We start from the raw sequence: 22,065 nt of genomic DNA on the forward strand, positions 1-22,065 counted from the left end.
CTTATGGAAACTTCTTGTTTGTTGTATTTGTAACAACTTAACAAACATTTTCGGCTTTTATGAGAAAATTTGTTTTCATGTTGCCACAAAATTACACCTGAATTATTTATCATTTCTATTTTTGTCCCACCTCTGACCATCCCCTTTCCCTCGTTCCTCTACAGCTCAACACAGGTGTATTCAAAATTTCGAACACATATGTGAACCCCTTACCTTGTTTTTTCATTCCCTTACCTTAATTTAGATTATTTTGCATTTGTATTTTAGTTATTATAAACTAAAAAAGAAAGTATTTATATAAAATAATAAGAATGCATGAGCTTTCATTCCATCTATTTTTGACTTTTTTTTTCTCACTTGAAGTGTTACACATTTACACAGGTATTACTGCTTAGTGTTAGGTAGATTGCAGCTTAGCCAAAAAAAGAAAATCAAAATATGATGTCACCCTAACATATAAGATGTGGGTGTTGGTCATTTTTATCCTTAATGATATATTTTAGAGTAAATGCCCATTTTGGTCGTCCATAACCATTTGGGTTATGGACAATGGTTGCAGAGTTCCTGGCAACATAAATCAACCAGAGACAAGTTGGATCTGCACATCTAGCCCTCACTCTCTCCTTTTCATTCTTCAGATACATACAATCCCTGTCTTCCCAAACAAAGACATCCTTTAGAGCCATCTTAAAACTTTCTAGGGTAGCAAACCGCATTCCAAGTTCAAACCTTACCTCTTCCTAGTCATTTTCTTCATTGAAATTAGAACCCAATACACCCTTCTCATCCTCTAATGAAACAGGAGTGTGCATATCTTCAGTTGCATAGTCATACATGATGTCCTCTTCAGACTTATGATGAGCGGATAATTTATACGTTTTTTGGCATTGTTTTTACATAGTTTTTAGTATGATTTAGTTAGTTTTTAGTATATTTTTATTAGTTTTTAAATAAAAATCACATTTCTGGACTTTACTATGAGTTTGTATATTTTTCTGTGATTTCAGGTATTTTCTGGCTGAAATTGAAGGACTTGAGCAAAAATCAGATTTAGAGGTTGAGGAAGGACTGCAGATGCTCTTGGATTCTGACCTCCCTGCACTCAAAGTGGATTTTCTGGAGGTACAGAACTTCAAATGGCGCGATCTCAATTGCGTTGGAAAGTAGACATCCAAGGATTTCCATCAATATATAATAGTCCATACTTTGCTCGAGTTTAGATGACGCAAACTGGCGTTCAACGCCAGTTCCATGCTGCATTCTGGAGTTAAACGCCAGAAACAGGTTACAAACTGGCGTTCAACTCCAAGAGAAGCCTCTACACGTGTAAAGCTCAATGCTCAGCCCAAGCACACACCAAGTGGGCCCCAGAAGTGGATTTCTGCATCATTTACTTATTTCTGTAACCCTAGTAACTAGTTTAGTATAAATAGAACTTTTTACTATTGTATTTAGATAGGTTTTGTTAATCTTGGGACGTTTAGTTCTTACATCATGAGGGCTGGCCTCTCGGCCATGCCTGGACCTTACTCTTATGTATTTTCAACGGTAGAGTTTCTACACACCATAGATTAAGGTGTGGAGCTCTGCTGTTCCTCATGAATCAATGCAAAGTACTATTATTTTTCTTTTCAATTCAAGCTTATTCCTATTCTAAGATATTCATTCGCACCCAAGAACATGATGAATGTGATGATTATGTGACGCTCATCACCATTCTCACCTATGAACGCATGCCTGACAACCACTTCCGTTCTACATGAAGATGAGATAGAATGAATATCTCTTAGATATCTAATACAGAGGACCGAGTCCGAGATATTAGAATCTTCGTGGTATAAGTTAGAACCCATGGATGGCCATTCCTGAGATCCGGAAAGTCTAAACCTTGTCTGTGGTATTCCGAGTAGGATCTGGGAAGGGATGGCTGTGACGAGCTTCAAACAAGCGAGTGCTGGGCATAGTGACAGACGCAAAAGGATAGTAAATCCTATTCCAGTATGATCGAGAGCCGACAGATGATTAGCCATGCAGTGACAGCGCATTGGACCATTTTCACAGAGAGGATGGGATGTAGCCATTGACAACGGTGATGCCCTACATACAGCTTGCCATGGAAGGGAATAGGAATGATTGGATGAAGACAGCAGGAAAGCAGAGGTTCAGGAGGAACGAAAGCATCTCTATATGCTTATCTGAAATTCTCACCAATGAATTACATAAGTATCTCTATCCTAGTTTATGTTTTATTTATATTTTTATTATCAATTCACCATAATTGAATCCGCCTGACTGAGATTTACAAGGTGACCATAGCTTGCTTTAGGCCGACAATCTCCATGGGATCGACCCTTACTCACGTAAGGTTTATTACTTGGATGACCCAGTGCACTTGCTGGTTAGTTGTGCGAAGTTGTGACAAAGTGTGATTCACGTTTGAGAGCACCAAGTCTTTGGCGCCATTGTTGATGATCGCAATTTCGTGCACCAACTTACTACCAGTTAGGCTTATTGGATCAGCCCTTGTAGGCCCACTTCCACCTTGACCCGATTCGTCATCATTTTGTGCATTATGAGGCCTAATTCGTATCCCCGACCTGCTAGCAACTTCACTGGCTCCAAAACTTGACCCAGACCCAACTTCAGCTGAACCACTCAAGACATGTCTAGTTCTCCTCTTCCCAGCATACCTCTTAGATGATTTTTTTGCAATTGTTTTTGGTGACACAGTTTTCTTCTTTGGTGACACAAACTTTTTCTTTTTTTTTTCTTTTTCTCCCTTGAGGATTCTGACTCATTGCTCTCACTCTCATAACCAGGTGGATGAGGCTTATATGCCTTGTCCTCGACACTCTCGTAGCTATCATACGAAGAAGAAGAAGATTCTCTCACAGGTACAGGTTCAGGTTCAGGTTCTTCTATTGGTTATTAAATCGGATGCTCAAAATAGAGATAGAACTCATAACAACCTTCATTTTTCGAGGTGCACTCACACATCTCATTAATCTTCTTATCACCTTTCAATATATGCAATCCAAACTCCATCACTCTAACAGTTGGATCCAACCAATACATGGTCTTGTACTCCTGATATCCCAACCTTTTAAACAGTTCTTCTAAGTCCTTCTTGTTCACAAAATCTACATCCAAGGGGAAACTTATGCACCTTCCCACCTATGTAACTCAGTACTCCACTCACATCTCTCACAAATCGGCCACCATGTTGAAACACAGGTACAGTGAAAATAGACATCGGCATCACATTTACAATGCTTATTAACAATTTTGTAAAACCTTTTCAATCCAAAAAATTTCACAGTATGTTTTCAAACACATTTTGCAATCAAAGACACATGCATTTCACTAACTATTAAATAGAAACCAATATCATATTTTAACCCACTACCAACTCTACATTTTCCCTAATCCCCAATGCTCGATGTAAAAAACTTCTTTACCAACGAACCACAATACATTACATGTAAATATTAACATCATGCTACTATAAACTACAATTATTCGAAACGCAAGTGATCTACGTCCTTGAATTGGTTTAAAATAAAAAATGAAAAAATAACAAGAGGAGGAACCATCAATCACCGTTGCAACAGAATCACCTTGTCGTGTAATTGTCGTCGACAAACACTGATCACAGGCCCACCGTCGCGCGTTGTTAATGTTCCAGACACTCTTTGGAGGGAATGCCTGCGAAGATTTTTAATGTGTTAGGACAACTTGTAATTTGAAGGAGAAGAACAAGGGTTTTTATGGAAACACACCCTAAATCCCATGACGCCGTTTTGGCTACTGTGCAGGGGTCGATCTGTCCCGAATATGGACGCACAATGTACACGTGGACCAGCCACTGACTCATCAAAACTCTACCGTTTCTCTTCCGGTTGCAGGGATCGTGATGGGTATTTCCAATAGAGGTTGAGGGCCGGTTTGTTTATTTCAAATCCTTGGGGTGTGCTTTGTCCATAACCAAAATGGTTAGGGAACGGAATGGCTATTTACTCTATACTTTATTATTTTTAGTTACTAGTATATATACCTGTGTCATGGACATATACAAAAATATATAAAATATTTTTTTGAATTTTTAAATAAAACATACATTAATTTTTGTTATAAAAATTTATAAAGTTAATTAAATATAAAGTTTAACTATTTTCAATGTTAAAAATAAGGAAATCAATGAGTAATAATTATATTTATTTTCAAGTATAACAGTTACTCATTAATAGTTATATATAGTTTGTAATTAAATTAACATATTTATATTAAAATCTTATCCTTTTAACGATTTTTCTTTAAATAATATGAATGGTTGAATTTGTAGACATATTTAATGATTTATGAATAAAACTTTCAAGCTCTCTTACTCTTATGTTAAAATCGATTTGAGCAAGTATTATTTAACAAGAGACAACATTTACCCTTGAATTACCTTTTTCATTATCATAGCAAAAAAACAATTATGAAAAACTGTATTTATTAAAATCTATCTAAAACTATCTTATATTCTACATTCATATTCAATTTTGAAATCAAAATAATATGACAAACGTTATTATCTGTTTAAATTTATCTAGATATTTTGTCTATTTTTTAGTTGAAATAGTTGTATTTGTATCTAAAAACGGTTTCATGTTTTTTTTAGTTTAAAAACTACTAAAGATAAGATGAATAATTCACAATTGACTACACAATATTTTGTGATAACATTGATAGACTTATTGATTAAAAGTAATTTATAATATTTTTCTATTTTAAGATAGATAAAGAGAACATATGATGCAATTTATACTTATTTTTTATGTATAAGCACCATTTATTTTTATTATATAAAAGTTGATACTAAATTATTGTGAGATGAGCTTATATTATATAATTACTTTCGGTTGTGTCATGTCAACTATTTTGAATAGGTGCCATGTCACCCATTTTAAATAGGTGGCATTAATTAAAAAATTCTATTGTACTATAATTTTTTTTTCGAAAAAGGTATTCCATTAATCAATACCTTAATTAATTGAATTTACTATGTTAAGCATTTTAATTACAAAATAACGATTAATTACAATTAGCATAATAATAATAATAATAATAATAATAATAATAATAATAATAATAATAATAATAATAATAATAATAATAATAATAATAATAATAATAATAATAATAATAATAATAATAATAATAATAAGGGTAAAGTATGTTTTTTGTCCTTAAAATTTTCAAAAAATTTCAAAATGACTCTTAATATTTAATTTAATTCAATTTTATCCTTATTGTCAAATTTTTTACGGTTAAGAATTAGTCAAATTTTCTTTTTCCAACTTTACCCTCCTGTTTTTAAATCTAACCCTAATATCTAACCTATTCCAACTCACTTCAACCTTAGATATCCCACCACCTCCATCACCAACCCCACCCCTCCTCTTTTTCCTCTTGCCATATGCATACCGCTGCCACTTCTCAACCTTAGATATCCCACCACCTCCATCACCAACCCCACCCCTCCTCTTTTTCCTCTTGCCATATGCATACCGCTGCCACTTCTCTTAGCGTCTCTCTCATCGCTGGCGCCTTTTCTCGTCACCACTTGCTGTCATCATCATCCTATCACTATCACTGGTGAAGCAGAAAAGATTTCACACATATGTGTTGCACCGTCGCACCTTTTTCCATCGTTTCTACCTTTACTCAGCTTTTCTCTGTCACAATCGCTACCTTCTTTCACTCTCCGGCCCTCGTCCTCCCTTCTGTCGTCGCCTTTGGTTCACCCTCTCTCAATGACCTTGTCTCATCCTTCTACTCTTTATCTCTCTCCCTGTTAAGCTAGTTTATTTTTTAAAATAAAAAAAATGTTTTTGCTATTATGGGTGAAGGTGAAAATTTGGGTTGGTGGGTTGTTATTATTGTTGATTAATGGAAGGGGGTGGAGATTTGGGTAGTTGCTATTGTTATGGAGGTAAGTCTATGGTGGTGAAGATTTGGGTGGGATGAATTGTTGTTGATTAATGGATCGAGGTTGGAGATTTGGGCAAAAAGCTTTTGTGATAGACCGATAGTGGTGAGTCTAGTAGTGAGCAAAGAATGGTGATATGATGGCAGTGCTACGTGCGACGATGATGGCGGCAATGGTGGTAGTGAGATGAAGGGTTGGAAGGGTTGGATTTTGGGTGATTTGAAATAAGGTAGGATTGAAATTAAAGATGAGTTATGAATTTAGTGTGTTAATTAGGATTAGAGTTAGATAAAAAACTGGATAAATTTGGAAAAAGAAAATTTGACTAACTATTGACCATAAAAATTTGTAGTAGGGATAAAATTGAAATAATTTCAAACGTTAGGGATAAAATTGAATCAAATTAAACGTTAAGGATTATTTTGAAAAATTTTGAAAATGTTAAGGACAAAAAACATATTTTACCCTAACGACAACAATAACAACAACAACAACAACAACAATAACAACCAAAGTTAGACTTACTATAACCAAGGTGGGCGTGGCCGTGGTGCAAGAGGTGGTTATGCTGCTGGCTATGAAAGAGCTCTCTAGCTATTGAAGATCTTGTCCAGTTTCCTATTTTAAGTGCCAATAATGTGAGACACTACTAGCGTCTGACATTTTTATATGTACCTTTTCCCCCTTAATTTTGGTTTTTTGCTTTGAAGCAGGAAAAAGAACAAATAATTGGATTTCCTATAACAGTAGGCATATTTAATTTTTATACTTTTAAGATGTAAATTTAGATTGTCCCTTTAAATTGATTCCTTGTTCCTTCTATAGCTTAACTCCAAATGCTTTTACTTCTAGATGCATTTTCAGTTGAATACCACGGGGTATATTGAGATTTTTGGTTCACACTTATTTATCATAACTTAAAAATTAAAAGCTATGATTCATCGCAACGTCATCTTCCATTTTGTTATTCTTTCCAAGTCACCTTCACTTTCGAATCCATCCATAAAATTATATGTTAAGTTTTTGTGCAAACTGCGCTGACAATTTTTTTTAATCCAAATTTTAGAAATCTCAATCTTAGTTTTTAAAAATTAGTGTACATTTTCTAATTAATTCTACCTTCTCCCTTTTTATATATAAAATTCTATTTACAATTAAGAAAATTTTTATTTTGCGAGTCACAACTCAAAATTGCAATTGGAAAAGCTATCAAAACTAAAATTTAATGCATCCAATATACTTTGATCATGTTGACTGTTTTTAATATATAACTCACATGTTGAATAGTAAATATCACATTTGACAAAACAATTGAAAAAAATAATTAAGAGGATCTATTCCCCATATAAACAACTTTTGAAAAAAATTCCAAGGCTCAAGAAAAATTTTGGAGACTTGGAGCATGCATCACAACATTGGCCTCTTAGAAGTTAGAAGATCCCGCAAATAATCTTTACCTAATGATTTGTGCATTTTAAAAAATCATGCACTTGCTTTCTCAACGATGCTTTCTATATTTTTATCCTTTTCGTAGGCTCTTTGGTTCCAAATGTCTGCTACTTCTTCAAAAGTTAATCCTTTTGTTTCTGGCATATAAATGATTACGAATACTATTGCAAGAACAGCTACTCCCAAAAGAATCAAGAAACTTTGGCCAAGTCCAATTCCTTCCGCCATTGAAAGGAAGCTAGTTGACATTATCACACTGCTTATCCAATTTACTGTGGCTGACATGCCAGCACATAACCCTCTATACTCTTCAGGGTATATCTCTGAGTTCATAGTCCAAGGAACAGGTCCCATTCCAGGTGCAAAGAATAAAATATACACACCCAAACCTGCAATAGCAAGCCATCCAAAAACTTGTCTTTTGTTCCCATTTCCTATAATAATACAAGACACAGAGAGGAGGATCAAGGCTCCAACCACACCCGACAAGCTTCCAATAACAAGCTTTTTCCTCCCAGCGATGTCAATTAGGTAAATGCCCAAAATTGTGCCAGCGGCATTTAAGGCTGAAACAACAAGTGACAAGAACAATGCTGATTCATTGGACTTGAAGCCCGCCATCTGGATTATTATTGGACTATAGTACATTATAACGCTAATTCCAACAAATTGTTGGAATGCTTGAAGTCCAGCTCCACAGATGAATGCTAATCTGATTTCTTTCAATTTGAACACATCACTAAATTTAACCTTGACCTTGTTCTTGCTTTCTTGCTCCAAGTGATCTTCAAGAATTGCTATTTCGTCCTCCAACCGAGGTGATGGGTAAATTTTGGAAAGCACAGTGGTAGCTTCCTCCTTCCTATTCTGCAAGTTCAAATGAATCAAAGTGTTATATACACACATATACATAATATGAGTTTAATATTTATATATTGGTAGTATAAAATATTTTATATAATTTTCTAATCAAATATGTTTTTTTGGATAAACATTCATGTTATCAATGTAAAGAATAATTATTTTTTCTGACGTGATGTTTATGTATAAAATTATTTTACACTGATAATATTTTGAATTAAAAGAAACTAATAACTGTTATATATAATAGACCTTATGGTAGAGCCATCTAGGAGACTCGGGGAGAAATATCATGAGAACCAATTGAATAAGAGCCGGTGTAGCTGCAAGTCCAAGCATCCAACGCCAAGTCCCTGGAACCTGCATACGCATACATAAGTCGATGTTTATAAATTATAATTGAAGATATATATATATATATATATATATATATATATATATATATATATATATATATATATATATATATATATATATATATATTAGTTAATTAGCAAGTTAGTGAAGCTTACTCTTGTCAAGCCGTAATTGATGACATAGGAAAGAAATTGACCACCAGTAATCATAAGACAATTGGCACTAACTAATCCTCCTCTTATTTCTGACGGTGATACTTCCGCAATATATAAAGGAGCAGTAATAGAGGCAAAACCAACACCCAAGCCAACTAAAAAACGGCCCACTATGATAAGCATAGGATTTGGTGCCAGAGCCATTATCACTGATCCAATGATAAAACTAAGATCTGCTATGATTGTAGCAATCCTACGTCCGAAGACATCGTTAATGTAACCACCTATGGCGGCGCCAAAAATTGCTCCAACCAAGGCCATGCTAACAATTATCTCCTGTAAGACAGAATATACAAAATAATACAATATGATAACCATGTATTATAGTAATTCAAAAATACTGCATAGACACAAAAAGTAAGCCGCATTTGTTGGTTTTTTTCAACTAAATAGTAAAATTTTAAATTAACTACTAGTGTTTATAATTTTTTTAATTTTCTAATTAGGTTCTTCACATATTTTAAAATTTTTCAAATGGGTCCCACACTAATTTTAAACTTGTAATCAGATCATTATTAACCATAAATGTTAAAAAAATATTTTCATGCATCTTACTAGTAGTGAATATACCTGATCTTATTCTGCTAAGTTAAACATTTTTAGAATAGTAAGAATATGATTACAAATTTAAAATTAGTATAAGGACCTAGTTAGTTTTTTTGAATAAAAAAATTTAATTACAAATTCAATCAAATTATATGGACTAATAGAATAATCTAACATAAAATTAATTATCAAACACTAAATCTTTTTTAGAATAGGATAATATTTTTTTTAAAGAATACTATGTACTCTCTATATAATAGCATAGTAATTGATTTGAATATACACATAATAAAATTGATAGTAATTAAATCAAAGATATTTTGTTTCTATATGTTACCTGAAGTAAATAGCTCTTCTTGACATATTCAAACTCCTCATTTATATACAAGAGAGCACCAGATATCACACCTACAAATTAAATCAATTTGGATATTTAGTATGAAATGTTATTAATTTAAATGCATGCATTTATAATATATACGGGTATGTATATACCAGTATCATAACCAAAGAGAAGACCACCAATGCCAGCAGCAAAAGAAACTCCAACAATGTAAGAGCTTTGAAAAAATGATATTCTACGTTCTGGATACTTCTTCAAATAGTCAGAAGTTCCTGCATTCATGGACATGCCCATATCAGCCACCATTGTTGCATTACTTGCTTAATCATGTAATTGCAAGTGTTCTATTTGTGCAGATTGAAATAATAAATGAAAAAGCAATGAGTATCGATCAGCACTTTATAGTTTATATGAGAACTGATAGTTATTAAATTTAGTGCTTATGGAAACTTCTTGTTTGTTGTATTTGTAACAACTTAACAAACATTTTCGGCTTTTATGAGAAAATTTGTTTTCATGTTGCCACAAAATTACACCTGAATTATTTATCATTTCTATTTTTGTCCCACCTCTGACCATCCCCTTTCCCTCGTTCCTCTACAGCTCAACATAGGTGTATTCAAAATTTCGAACACATATGTGAACCCCTTACCTTGTTTTTTCATTCCCTTACCTTAATTTAGATTATTTTGCATTTGTAGTTTAGTTATTATAAACTAAAAAAGAAAGTATTTATATAAAATAATAAGAATGCATGAGCTTTCATTCCATCTATTTTTGACTTTTTTTTCTCACTTGAAGTGTTACACATTTACACAGGTATTACTGCTTAGTGTTAGGTAGATTGCAGCTTAGCCAAAAAAAGAAAATCAAAATATGATGTCACCCTAACATATAAGATGTGGGTGTTGTCATTTTCATCCTTAATGATATATTTTAGAGTAAATGCTCATTTCGGTCCTTAATCATTTGGGTTATAGACAAACCACACCCCTGTAACACCCTACAACTCAGAGCTTTACGCTTAAGCCGTAAAACATATGTGGTGTGGTATTACGACCTCTATAATAATAATAATAATAATAATAATAATAATAATAATAATAATAATAATAATAATAATAATAATAATAATAATAATAATAATAATAATAATAATAATAATAATAATAATAACAACAACAATGAAAAGGAGATATATACTAGAAGCCTTAAAGAACAGGTAAAACAAAATTGCAAAATATAAAGCGCAACGCTCAAAAAATGAGATTACTTGTGTGAGAAGAAAACTAAAGTTCTGTAACATATATAAACCAAGGATAAGAGTAGAGGGTCAAGAGTACAGAATATCAAGCTTCTGACTCAGCCTGCGAAGCCAAGGCTGGCCGGAGAGTATTTACATACATATATACATGCCCCAAAGTCCAAAATACATAGCCAGAAGTCCTAGTTCTCCATAATCCTCTAGGAGGATCAAAATGAACAGGTTGTTCAGAGAAAGTTAGGTACATATACATATACATAAGCTATACATCAAAATAAACCCAGAGACTACTCCACTTCATAAGTCTAGACGCCTACCGAGGAGCCTCTTGACCTGCATCTGAAAACAACACCACAGTATGGGGTGAGAACCGAAGGTTCTCAGCATGGTAAAGGTGCCATGCATATAATATATAGGGTCCTGAGAATGCTAGAGGCAATCCTAGAAGGCTGACACTCAGATTATAAAACTTATTTTACTAAACAGAAACCACAAAAGGGTAAGTGGTACGGAATTTACAATCCACAAACTAACTGACAAGTGCACTGGGTCGTACCAAGTAGTACCTCAAGTGAATGAGGGTCGATCCCACGAGGATTGATGGATTAAGCAACAATGGTTAAGTAATTTACTTAGTTAGACAAGCAAAAAATAATGTTGAGTGTTCAAAAAAAAAAACATTAACTAGTAAATTCAGGAAATTAGAAAGCAAGCAATTAACGTTTTGTGAAATATATGGGGAAAGCAGTTAAGGTTTTAGAGATATCTATCTTTCGGATTGAATTTTCTTACCAACTATTTTAATCATTCAAGATTCAATTCATGGCAAACTATATGTGACTAAACCCTAATTCCTTAGACCTTTTTAGTCTCCTCTAACCTTCATCAACCGCCAATTCCTTGGTCACTTAATTCCAATTAGAGGGTTAAGTTCAATTCTAGTTTATATGGCACAGAAACCCTAATTACCCAAATATAAGAGGATTATATGTCACGAATCTCGTTAAGTCCAGATAATTAGAAATTTAGGAGAAATTATTTTCAAGTTGTTGTTCAAATAAAGAGCTTTTCTAAGTTATACAAGAACTCAATTAGAATAAGGGTCATACTTCCGTTCCACCCAAATTCATAAGATAAAGAACGAAAACAATTCTTGAAATAGAAATCAGTACATGAATTAAAATAGAAAAATTATAGTATCAATCCATACAATAGACAAAGCTCCTAACCTTGGCAGAACTCCCTTTATCCCTTTTTCCTGGCGCCTAACTTGAGATTTCTCAAGTTAGGCGCCACCTTGGCTGCTTTGGTTCAATGGATATTGCTCATCCTGGCCCCTAACTTGAGAAACTTCAAGTTAGGCGCCACCCTTGCTAAATTGCTAGAGAAGAAGTATAGACTATTATATATCGTTGAAAAGCTCTGGAAGTTAGCTTTCCAACTCCACTAAAAGCACATTAATTGGACCTTTGTACCTCGAGTTATTTAGGTTAGAGTGCAGAGAGGTCAGGGTTGACAGCATCATTCGCTTTCCTCTCTTTTTCTACAGAAACTCCATCAAATCTATCCAAATGCTACCTGAAATAAACAGAATTGCACACGACTCAAAGTAGCATCTATAGTGGCTAAAAGATAATTAATTCTTGATTAAACTCAACAATTTGAATGCAAATTCACTAGAAAAAGATAGGAAAGATGTCCACGCATCACAACACCAAACTTGAATTGTTGCTTGTCCTCAAGCAACCAAAACTAATATAAGCTTAGGATGTGAATTTGCATGAGAAGTCAGTGTTCAATTAAGCTACTATCTCTTCTTAAAGTGGGGTTTATACAATGCAATCTTGAATAATTTTGGCATCTCCCTATCCTTTGAATCAGAGGAATGTTACTGTCATTCGGAATTAGAATATGGATAATATTATGAATTCTCTAATCTTTTATACTTCAGTTTAATCCTTGAACACAGCAGATATCCTTTAATTATCTTTTCTTTGGTGCTGTGCACCTTGAGCCTAGCCGTGACTTTAAATGTTCTGTCTCAAGTTTTACTTGACACAGAAACACCACAAGCACTTAACTGGGGAACTCTCTTTAAGTTCTGATTTTTTTTTCAATTACTTCCAGACAGTGGTGCTCAAAGCCTTTGGCATACTCTGTTAATTACATTTGATCTCGACTCTTAGTGTTCTGTATCAAGTATTACTTGACACAATTGCACCACAAGCATATGACTAGGGAAACAACTCTTTGAGCTTTTAATCATGTCTGACCTCCCTAGTCATTGATGTTCAGAGCCTTGGACCTTGATCTTTAATTTTTTTTATATATGTTGTTTCTGTTGCTTCAAGGATTAAGCTCTCACTAACTTCAGAGAATTCATAATAGTTCTCTAAATTCCTGTTCCTTATACATCAACATCCCTTGATTCAAATTCAAATATGCACGGTTCATGTCATGCATTCAGAATCACAAAGAATACCACCACAATTAAGTAATTAAGACTACTCTTTGTTATAAACTCTATTTCTCATGCAATACATCTTTTTCTTCTTCCTTTTCTTTTTGAATTCAAGCTTAGTGAGCAATACATGAGACACTTTTCAGAATTAAAACAAATAACATAATAGAAATAGCAAATTAAACTAGAACCTAGGAATTGAAATAACAAAGGATCATGCAATAACTAAGACAAAACAGTAGAAAATAGGAATATAACATAGTAATGGCAAAATAATATAGGAAGTGAAAGGAACTAAGCCACCTCAATCTCCATGGTAGGGATCTCTCTCCTCTGGCTATGATTCGTATGGTCCTCTCAGGCGAATATAATCCTGTCTCAGCTGAGAGATCTCCTGGCGCTGAAAGTCTTAAGCCTCTTTCATATGATCAAGGGTGGTAGTGAGATACTCCCAGCGGCTGTTCTGTGTCACCCTCATCTCCTCAATGGATGCAGTGTACTGCTGCCAACGACTGTCCTGCGTGATTCTCATCTGCTTAATGGAGGAGGTGAGCTGCTGCCAGTATTCCTAAGGTGGGAAGTAGTGTCTCTGAGGCAGTGGTGGCTGATCCTGCTGATCTTCCTCCTCAACCTGTTCTTCTCTATGGACCCTATGCTATTCCCTGTGAGTCTCCATGGTCTTCTTTGTGATTGGTCTCTCAATAGGAATGGAAAAATCATTCTCCACCTTTACCCCTGCTGCTTCACACAGGCAGTAAATCAAGATGTGGGAATCCGAGTCTAGCCTTCTTGAGTGGATTAGAGGCAATGTTGTATATCTGCTTTGGAAAAATTTCCTCTACATCCACCACTTCGCTCTTCATGATGCTGTAAATCATGACAGCTCGGCCTACAATGCATTCGGACCGGTTGCTAGTAGGCATGATGGACCTTCGGATGAAGTCCAACCATCCCCTAGCTAAAGGAGTGAGCTCAGTGCTCTTCAAGTGGTTTAACTTCCCCTCTGCACCTATCCTCCACTGAGAATCCGGTATGCATAATGCTTCAATAACTAGATACAGTTCTGGGTCTTTATCCATTCTCCTACTGTAATTGGGAGTTAGTTGAGGTGGAGGTAGCAGACGGAGGGCTTGTCGGACGCTTCTTGGGCTGAAGTCAATGACCTTGCCTCTCACATAACTTTGATAATTCTTCTCATTGACTCCCTCAACGTCCTTGTATGTGGCCCAGAGGTTTCCATAAAACTCTTGGACCATTAATTGTCCAACCTCTGTGTGTGGGTTGCACAAAAAATTCCACACTCTGCTATCAATTTGAAATCGAATTTTCGGATATTCATCTGGTTTTAGTGTAAATCTCACTTCTGGAGTCATAGCCCTCTTGCAAGTATAATCATAAAAATGTTTTTCATGGAGCTTGGATCTGAACATGTGTGTATCATGAGAACTGGTGGCCGGTTCTTTACCTTTCCTTTTTTTTCGAAGGTGTACTAGCTTTGGGTGCCATCACAGAAAATAGAAAAAACAAAGAAACAAAGCGATAACACCAAAATTAAAACTTTTGCTTGTCCTCAAGCAAATTATAGAAATACAAAGGGGAAGAAGGAGATGGTGAAATAAGAAAGTGCAAAAGAAAAGTAGAAAATAAAATTCAATGCTAAAATTTTTCTTTTTTGTTCCTTTTTTTTTTTTGCGAAACTGAGTGAAAACAGAAAGATAGAAGAAGTGGAGTAAAAGAGGATCAGAATGGGGTAGGGTAGTTGGGGTTTTGTGGTTTTGAGGGACGGGTTTATGTTTGTTGTGGTGGTTGTAAAGGGAATTGGGGTTTGTTGGGGTCAGGTTGGTGGATGGGTTTAAGGTGGTTCGAAGAAGAGGGGACGGTGGTATGTGTGATGCGTATAGGGGGGAAAGAAGAGTGAAGAGTTGTGGTTGGAAGAGGGAAGGAAAGGGGGTTTTATAGAGGGGATGGGTAGGGTTCGTTGGGGGTAAGGTTGGGTCATGGGGTGTTCTTGGGACGAGGGGCTTGTCACGGGTCAGCTTTTGGGGAAGGGGAGTGTCACGGATATGTCTTGGGGCTAGGAGGAGGGGTTAGGGTGTTCGAGAGAAGGAGACAAGGGCGTGGTCAGGGGGTGAGGTTGTCACAGGTGGCTTGAAAATAAAGAGAGGATTTGGTAATTGATTGGAATGGGTTTGATGGGAGTGGGGACCAGATTGAAGGGGATCTCCTTGACCAAATAGGGTGATTTGGTTTAGATTTGGTGAGCAAGTAGTGGAGTAATTAGTAAGGGAGGGGGGATTTTGGGGACCGCACCTAACTTAAGGGAGAGTTGCACCTAACTTCACTTGGTGTAGGGATGCTGGCGCCTAACTCCATGTTCCTTACAATCCACGGCGCCTAACTTGATGCCTTCAATCTTCACAGCGCCTAACTTCATGCCCCCACTCCTTATGGTGCCTAACTTGGATTGAAGACCCTTGACCGGGCACCCAACTTGAGGATTATGGCACCTAACTTTATGCCATTCCCTCACTCATGGTGCCTAACTTGGACATTGGGGCACCTAACTTGGGAGCTCCCGAATGTAATGGGATTTGTCTCCTCAGTTTGGCGCCTAACTTGAGGGCTCCCAAATGCCACAACCATCTCCACGCCTAACTTCAAGTTATGGTGCACCTAACTCCAAGGCTCCCGAAACGAATGCACTTCCAACGCATGGTGTGGCGCCTAACTTGATGGAGCCAAGTTAGGCGCCACCCTTCCTGAATCAAAACGCTCCAGGGTGTCGAAACTCTGGTTTTAGATTCCTGTTCCTGTTCCAAATATGGTGCAAGATTTAAACACACGTAAAACAAAGGAAAACATTAGAAATTCCACGAAAATCAAATAAATAACAAAATCAAAACAATAGAAATCAACTAAGGATACGAAAATATCGGGTTGCCTCCTGACAAGCGCTTCTTTAACATCACTAGCTTGGCGGTTAGTTTTGCTAGTTCAGCAGATAAGCAGACCTTTGGCGATCAATCTAGCCTCCAAGAAGTGCTTCAACCTCTGGCCATTAACTGTAAAATTTCTGTTAGAATTCTCTTCCTGAATCTCCATATGACTATATGGTGAGGCTCTGGTAACCACAAACGGTCCTGACCACCGGGATATCTTAGTTCTCTCCTTATAGAGCTTGACATTCTCATAGGCTAATTATTTGAATTCATCAAGCTCATTCAACTGAAGCATTCTCTTTATTCCTACAGCCTGAGCATCAAAGTTTAGAAACTTAATTGCCTAGTAAGCTTTATGCTCCAGCTCTACTAGCAAGTGACAGGCTTTACCAAAGACCAACTGATAAGGGGATATGCCAATAGGAGTCTTGTAAGCAGTTCGGTATGCCCAGAGAGCATTATCAAGCTTCTTAGACCAGTCTTTCCTTGAGACACTGACGGTCTTCTCCAAAATCCGCTTAAGTTCTCTATTAGAGACCTCAACCTGTCCACTTGTCTAAGGGTAATAGGGGGTTGCCACTTTATGACGGACTCCATACCTCTGCAGAAGTGAGTCCAACTGTCTGTTACAGAAGTGACTTCCACCATCACTAATGAGTGTCCTTGGAACACCAAACCGGCTGAAAATATATCTCTGAAGAAAGATCATCACCACTTTGGCATCATTGGTGGGTAGAGCCACAGCTTCCACCCACTTTGACACATAATCAACTACCACCAAGATATAGTTGTTGGAATATGAGGGTGGAAAAGGTCCCATGAAGTCAATACCACACACATCAAATAACTCAATCTCAAGAATCCCCTGCTGTGGCATCTCATGGTTGGTAGGGAGAGTCTTAGCTCTTTCATATCTGTCACAGTTCTTCACAAATGCTCTTGAATCCCAGAAGAGAGTTGGCCAGTAAAAATCGCTCTAAAGGACCTTTGTAGCTGTTCTTTCACCACCAAAGTGGCCTCTATAGTCAGAACCATGACAGTGCCAAAGAATCTACTGTGTTTCCTCATCTAGGACACATCTCCAGATTATACCATCTGAGCATCTTTTAAAAAGGTATGGCTCCGCCCAAAAGTAGTACTTTGCATCAGTCAGTAGCTTCTTCACTTGTTGTTTACTGTACTCTTTTGGAATGAAATTCATGGATTTGTAATTTGCAATGTCCGCAAACGATGGAGCCTGCTGAATGAGGTACAGTTGCTCATTCGAAAATGTCTCAGTTACAGCTGTGGGTGGTTGCACGCCTGTTTCAGGTTCAATTCTGGAAAGGTGGTCAGCTACTTGATTTTCTGACCCTTTTCTGTCTTTGATCTTAATATCAAACTCCTAAAGGAGTAGCATCCATCTGATTAATCTTGGTTTAGAATCCTGCTTGGTTAGAAGGTACTTCAAAGCAGCATGATCAATATAAACAATAACCTTAGAACCAATTAAATAGGACATAAACTTATCAACAGCATACACAATAGATAATAATTATTTTTCTATAGTTGTGTAATTCTTTTGAGCATCATTTAGCACACGGCTAGCATAGTAAATGACATGTATAAGCTTTCCATGCCTCTGTCCTAAAACAGCTCCTATAGCAAATCACTAGTATCACACATTAATTCAAATGACAAATCCCAGTCAGAGGGAGCTATGATGGGAGCAGAGGTAAGATTTGCTTTTAGAGTTTCAAAAGCATGCAGACATTCAGAGTCAAATACAAAAGGAACATCAGCGACTAAGAGGTTGCTCAATGGTTTAGCAATTTTTGAAAAATCCTTTATAAATCTTCTGTAAAATCCTGCATGACCTAAGAAACTCCGGACTGCCTTAATATTAGATGGTGGTGGTAATTTTTCAATTACCTCCACATTGGCTCTATCAACTTCAATCCCTTTGCTTGAAATTCAATGTCCAAGAACAATGCCTTCTGTAACCATAAAATGACATTTTTCCCAATTTAAAACAAGGTTTGATTCTTGACACCGTTTCAAGACCAGAGATAAATGCTTAAGGCAGGATTCAAAAGAATTACCAAAAATAGAAAAATCATCCATAAATACCTCAATAAACTTTTCAACCATATCAGAAAAAATTGAAAGCATATACCTCTGAAAAGTTGCTGGAACATTACAGAGTCCAAATGGCATTCTCCTGTAAGAAAATACTCCAAAAGGACATGTGAATGGTTTCTTTTCTTGATCTTGAGGGTCCACTGCTTTTCTTGATCTTGAGGGTCCACTGCAATTTGGTTATATCCAGGATATCCATCTAGAAAACAATAAAAGTCATGACCAGCTAACCTCTCAAGCATTTAATCAATGAAAGGCAGGGGGAAGTGATCCTTCCTTGTAGCAGTGTTGAGCCTCCTATAGTCTATGCACATTCTCCATTCTGTGACTGTCCTTGTAGGAATCAGCTCATTCTTATCATTCTTGATCACTGTCATCCCTCCTTTCTTGGGAACTACCTGCACAGGACTCACCCAAGGGTTGTCAGAAATAGGGTATATAATGCCGGCTTCCCATAGTTTCATTACCTCTTTTTGGACCACCTCTTTCATAGTTGGATTAAGTCTCCTTTGTGGTTGCACAACCGTTTTAGCATCATCTTCAAGAAGGATTTTGCGCATACACTTGGTTGGACTAATCCCTTTTAAATTACCAATGGTCCACCCAAGAGCTGTTTTGTGGCTCCTGAGCACTGTAATAAGCACCTCTTCCTCTCTAGGCTTCAAGGAAGAGCTAATAATCACTAGATATAAATCATTTTCACCTAAGAACACATATTTCAGAGAAGGGGGCAAAGGCTTTAGCTCAAGCTTGGAGACTTCTTTCTCCACTTTAGGCGTGTTCACCAAGTTCTTCTGGGGTGGTTAATCATCAATCTCAAGTAATTCATATTCATAAAGAGGATCTAGAATATCATCAAGTACCCCAGCTTCTAGTACCTCTTGAACAAGTGGTTTAACAACATCAACTCTCATACACCCTTCAGAATCATTAAGGTGTTTGAGGGCTTCAAATACATTAAGCACCACCTGTTCTTCATTGACCCTCAGGGTTAATTCACCCTTTTACACTTCAATCAGAGCTCTACCTGTACCTAAAAAGGGTCTTCCAAGAATAATAGAGGACTTTCTATCCTTTTCCATGTCCAATATAACAAAATCAGCAGGAAAAATAAATGGCCCTACTTTCAAAAGTAAATTCTCAACAACACCCACAGAAAATTTAATAGAAAGATCAGCAAGTTGAAGAGAAATACGAGTGGGTTTTACCTCCTCAATTTGGATCTTTTTCATCACTAAAAGTGGCATGATATTGATGCTAGCTCCAAGATCACACAAGGCTCTCTGAATAGTGACATCTTCAATGGTGCAAGGAATTACAAAGCTCCCTGGGTCCTGCATCTTCTCAAGAAGGTTATGTTGAATAATAACACTACACTCCTTTGTTAACACCACTGTCTCCTGTTCCTTCCAATTCCTCTTGTTAGTCAACAGTTCTTTCATGAATTTAGCATAGAGAGGCATTTGCTCAAGGGCCTCAGCAAAAGGAATATTGATCTGTAGCTTCTTGAAGACTTCTAAAAATCTAGAAAATTGCTTGTCCTTGGAAGCCTTCTGAAGTCTCTGAGGATATGGCATTTTAGGCTTGTACTCAGGAGCCTTTGGCAATGTAGGATGAGTGTCAAGAGAGACTAGGAATGGGTTATCTGCACGCCTAGGAAGGACTTGCTCCTCCTCTTCTTTCTTCTCCTGTGGGGCTTCTTTTTCAACTAACTCTTCATTGACCTTAATCTCAGAACCAGCCACTTTACTACTTCTCAATTAAACGGCCTTGTAGTCTTCTCTTGGGTTCACCATTGTATCACCAGGAAATGTACTTGGAGGCCTCTCAGGTATTTGCTTGCTCAACTGGCCTACTTGCACCTCCAAGTTTCTGATGGAAGCTCTAGTTTTCTGTATAAAACTATTTAGTAGTGTTTTCTAATTAGTGTTCTGCTGGGGCTGAGAGTTTGCCTGATGAGGTGGTTGTTGTTGATGAGACTAAAATTGGCGGTTATTTTGATTGTTCTGCTGAAAACCGCCCTGAGAATTATTGTTAAAATTCTGGGATCTCTAAGGTTGCTCTCTCCACCCAAAATTTGGGTGATTTCTCCACCCCTGATTATAGGTCTTAGAGTACGGATCATTATTGGGGTTTCTAGGAGCATTCCCCATGTAATTGACCTGTTCAGTAGAAGATTGAGCATAATCATAATTCTCACCTTGTATAGAGCTACCAATCATGTCATAAGGGGTCTCTTGAGGTGCATTTTGAGTGTTGACAGCTGAAACATGCATCCCACTCAATTGTTGAGTATGTAAATTCATCTGCTGAGACAAAATTTTATTCTGAGCAAGAAGAGTATCAAAAGCTTCTACTTCCATGATACCTTTCTTCTGAGGAGTCCCAGAGGTCACAAGATTCCTGTTAGATGAGTATAAATATTGGTTATTAGCAACTAATTCAATAAGCTCAGCGGTCTCCTCTGGTGTCTTCTTCATGTACAGTGAACTACCTGTAGAATTATCCAAACATATTTTGGACATTTTACACAAGCCCTCATAAAAGATATCTAGCTGAGTCCATTTAGAAAACATGTCCGGAGGGCATTGTCTAGTCAGTAACTTGAATCTCTCCCAGGCTTCATAAAGGGTCTCACCATCCTTCTGTCTAAAGGTCTGAACCTCCACGCTTAGCTTAGTCAGCTTTTGTGGTGGGAAAAATTTAGTCAGAAATTCAGTGACCACCTTGTCCTAAGTATCTAGACTCTCCTTGGGTTGAGAATCTAACCACAGCCTTGCTCTATCCCTCACAGCAAATGGGAAGAGCATGAGTTTGTATACCTCAGGATTCACTCCATTGGTCTTCACAGTATCACAAATCTACAGGAAATTAGAAATAAATTGATTTGGGCCTTCATGAGGAAGTCCGTGATACTGACAATTTTGTTGCACAAAAGTGATTAGCTGATGCTTCAGTTCAAAATTGTTTGCAGCTATAGCTGGCACCATAATGCTTTTGCCATAAAGATCTGCATTGGGAGCAGTGTATGAGCCAAGTACTCTTCTAGGTTGCTCATTGTCATTCGGATTTGCCATATTGGCATTCGCAGCATGATTTTGATCCATGGTGGACTCTGCAGCTTCCCGTTCAAGAGTTCCACTCAGATTTTCACTAGCTTTGTAAAGTCTAGATTGTTGCAAACGCCGCCTCAAATTCCTTTCAGGCTCAAGATCAAAATCTACAAGAGGTTCCTTGTCCCTGTTCTTGCTCAAAAACAGACAGAAAACAAGAAAAATGGAATTCTCTATGTTAGAGTGCAGAGAATCCCCAGTGAGGTAACATGTGTAAAGAAATAAAATAAAACACTAAACAATCAACAGAGGGATTTTCGAAAATTATATAAACTACTAAAGCCAGGAAATTTGAAATTTATAGAGAAAATTAAACAAGAAAATTAAAATAAAATTAACTAGGTAACACGAAACTTAATTTAAGAAATTACGGACAAATAATAGCACCAATTTTCAAAAATTGCTAAGTAAAATTAAATAAAATT

General features: G+C 36.6%; 1 protein-coding gene and 1 non-coding gene across 2 annotated transcripts; one reads left to right on the forward strand and one right to left on the reverse strand.

Moving 5' to 3' along the window:
• Window positions 1-7,456: 7,456 nt before the first annotated feature.
• On the reverse strand, window positions 7,457-10,184 carry LOC107616264 (inositol transporter 1-like). Its single transcript, XM_088499940.1, has 5 exons — window positions 9,898-10,184; window positions 9,740-9,810; window positions 8,797-9,132; window positions 8,537-8,644; window positions 7,457-8,290 (listed from the first exon to the last, which is right to left on the reverse strand). Exons 1-5 carry the CDS (start codon window positions 10,049-10,051, stop codon window positions 7,457-7,459), a joined length of 1,503 nt encoding a protein of 500 aa, XP_088356066.1. The 5' UTR covers window positions 10,052-10,184.
• A 10,913-nt stretch (window positions 10,185-21,097) lies between these two features.
• LOC148546846 (small nucleolar RNA R71) lies at window positions 21,098-21,205 on the forward strand. The gene has a single exon (XR_015901963.1). It is a non-coding gene; the product is annotated as a small nucleolar RNA R71 (small nucleolar RNA).
• Window positions 21,206-22,065: the final 860 nt, after the last annotated feature.

The sequence above is a fragment of the Arachis ipaensis genome, chromosome B9 (genome assembly GCF_059453495.1).
Source record: "Arachis ipaensis isolate K30076 ecotype BB chromosome B9, ASM5945349v1, whole genome shotgun sequence".
Classification (NCBI taxonomy): Eukaryota; Viridiplantae; Streptophyta; class Magnoliopsida; order Fabales; family Fabaceae; genus Arachis; species Arachis ipaensis.

Excerpts from the sequence above, each read along its gene's own strand:
- LOC107616264 (XM_088499940.1), bottom strand. The coding sequence starts at position 10,051 with ATGGTGGCTGATATGGGCATGTCCATGAATGCAGGAACTTCTGACTAT. Across the intron at positions 9,811-9,897 it reads TCTCTTTGGTTATGATACTG|GTGTGATATCTGGTGCTCTC; the intron begins GTATATACATAC and ends TTTAATTTGTAG. Across the intron at positions 8,291-8,536 it reads CTAGATGGCTCTACCATAAG|AATAGGAAGGAGGAAGCTAC; the intron begins GTCTATTATATA and ends TTGAACTTGCAG.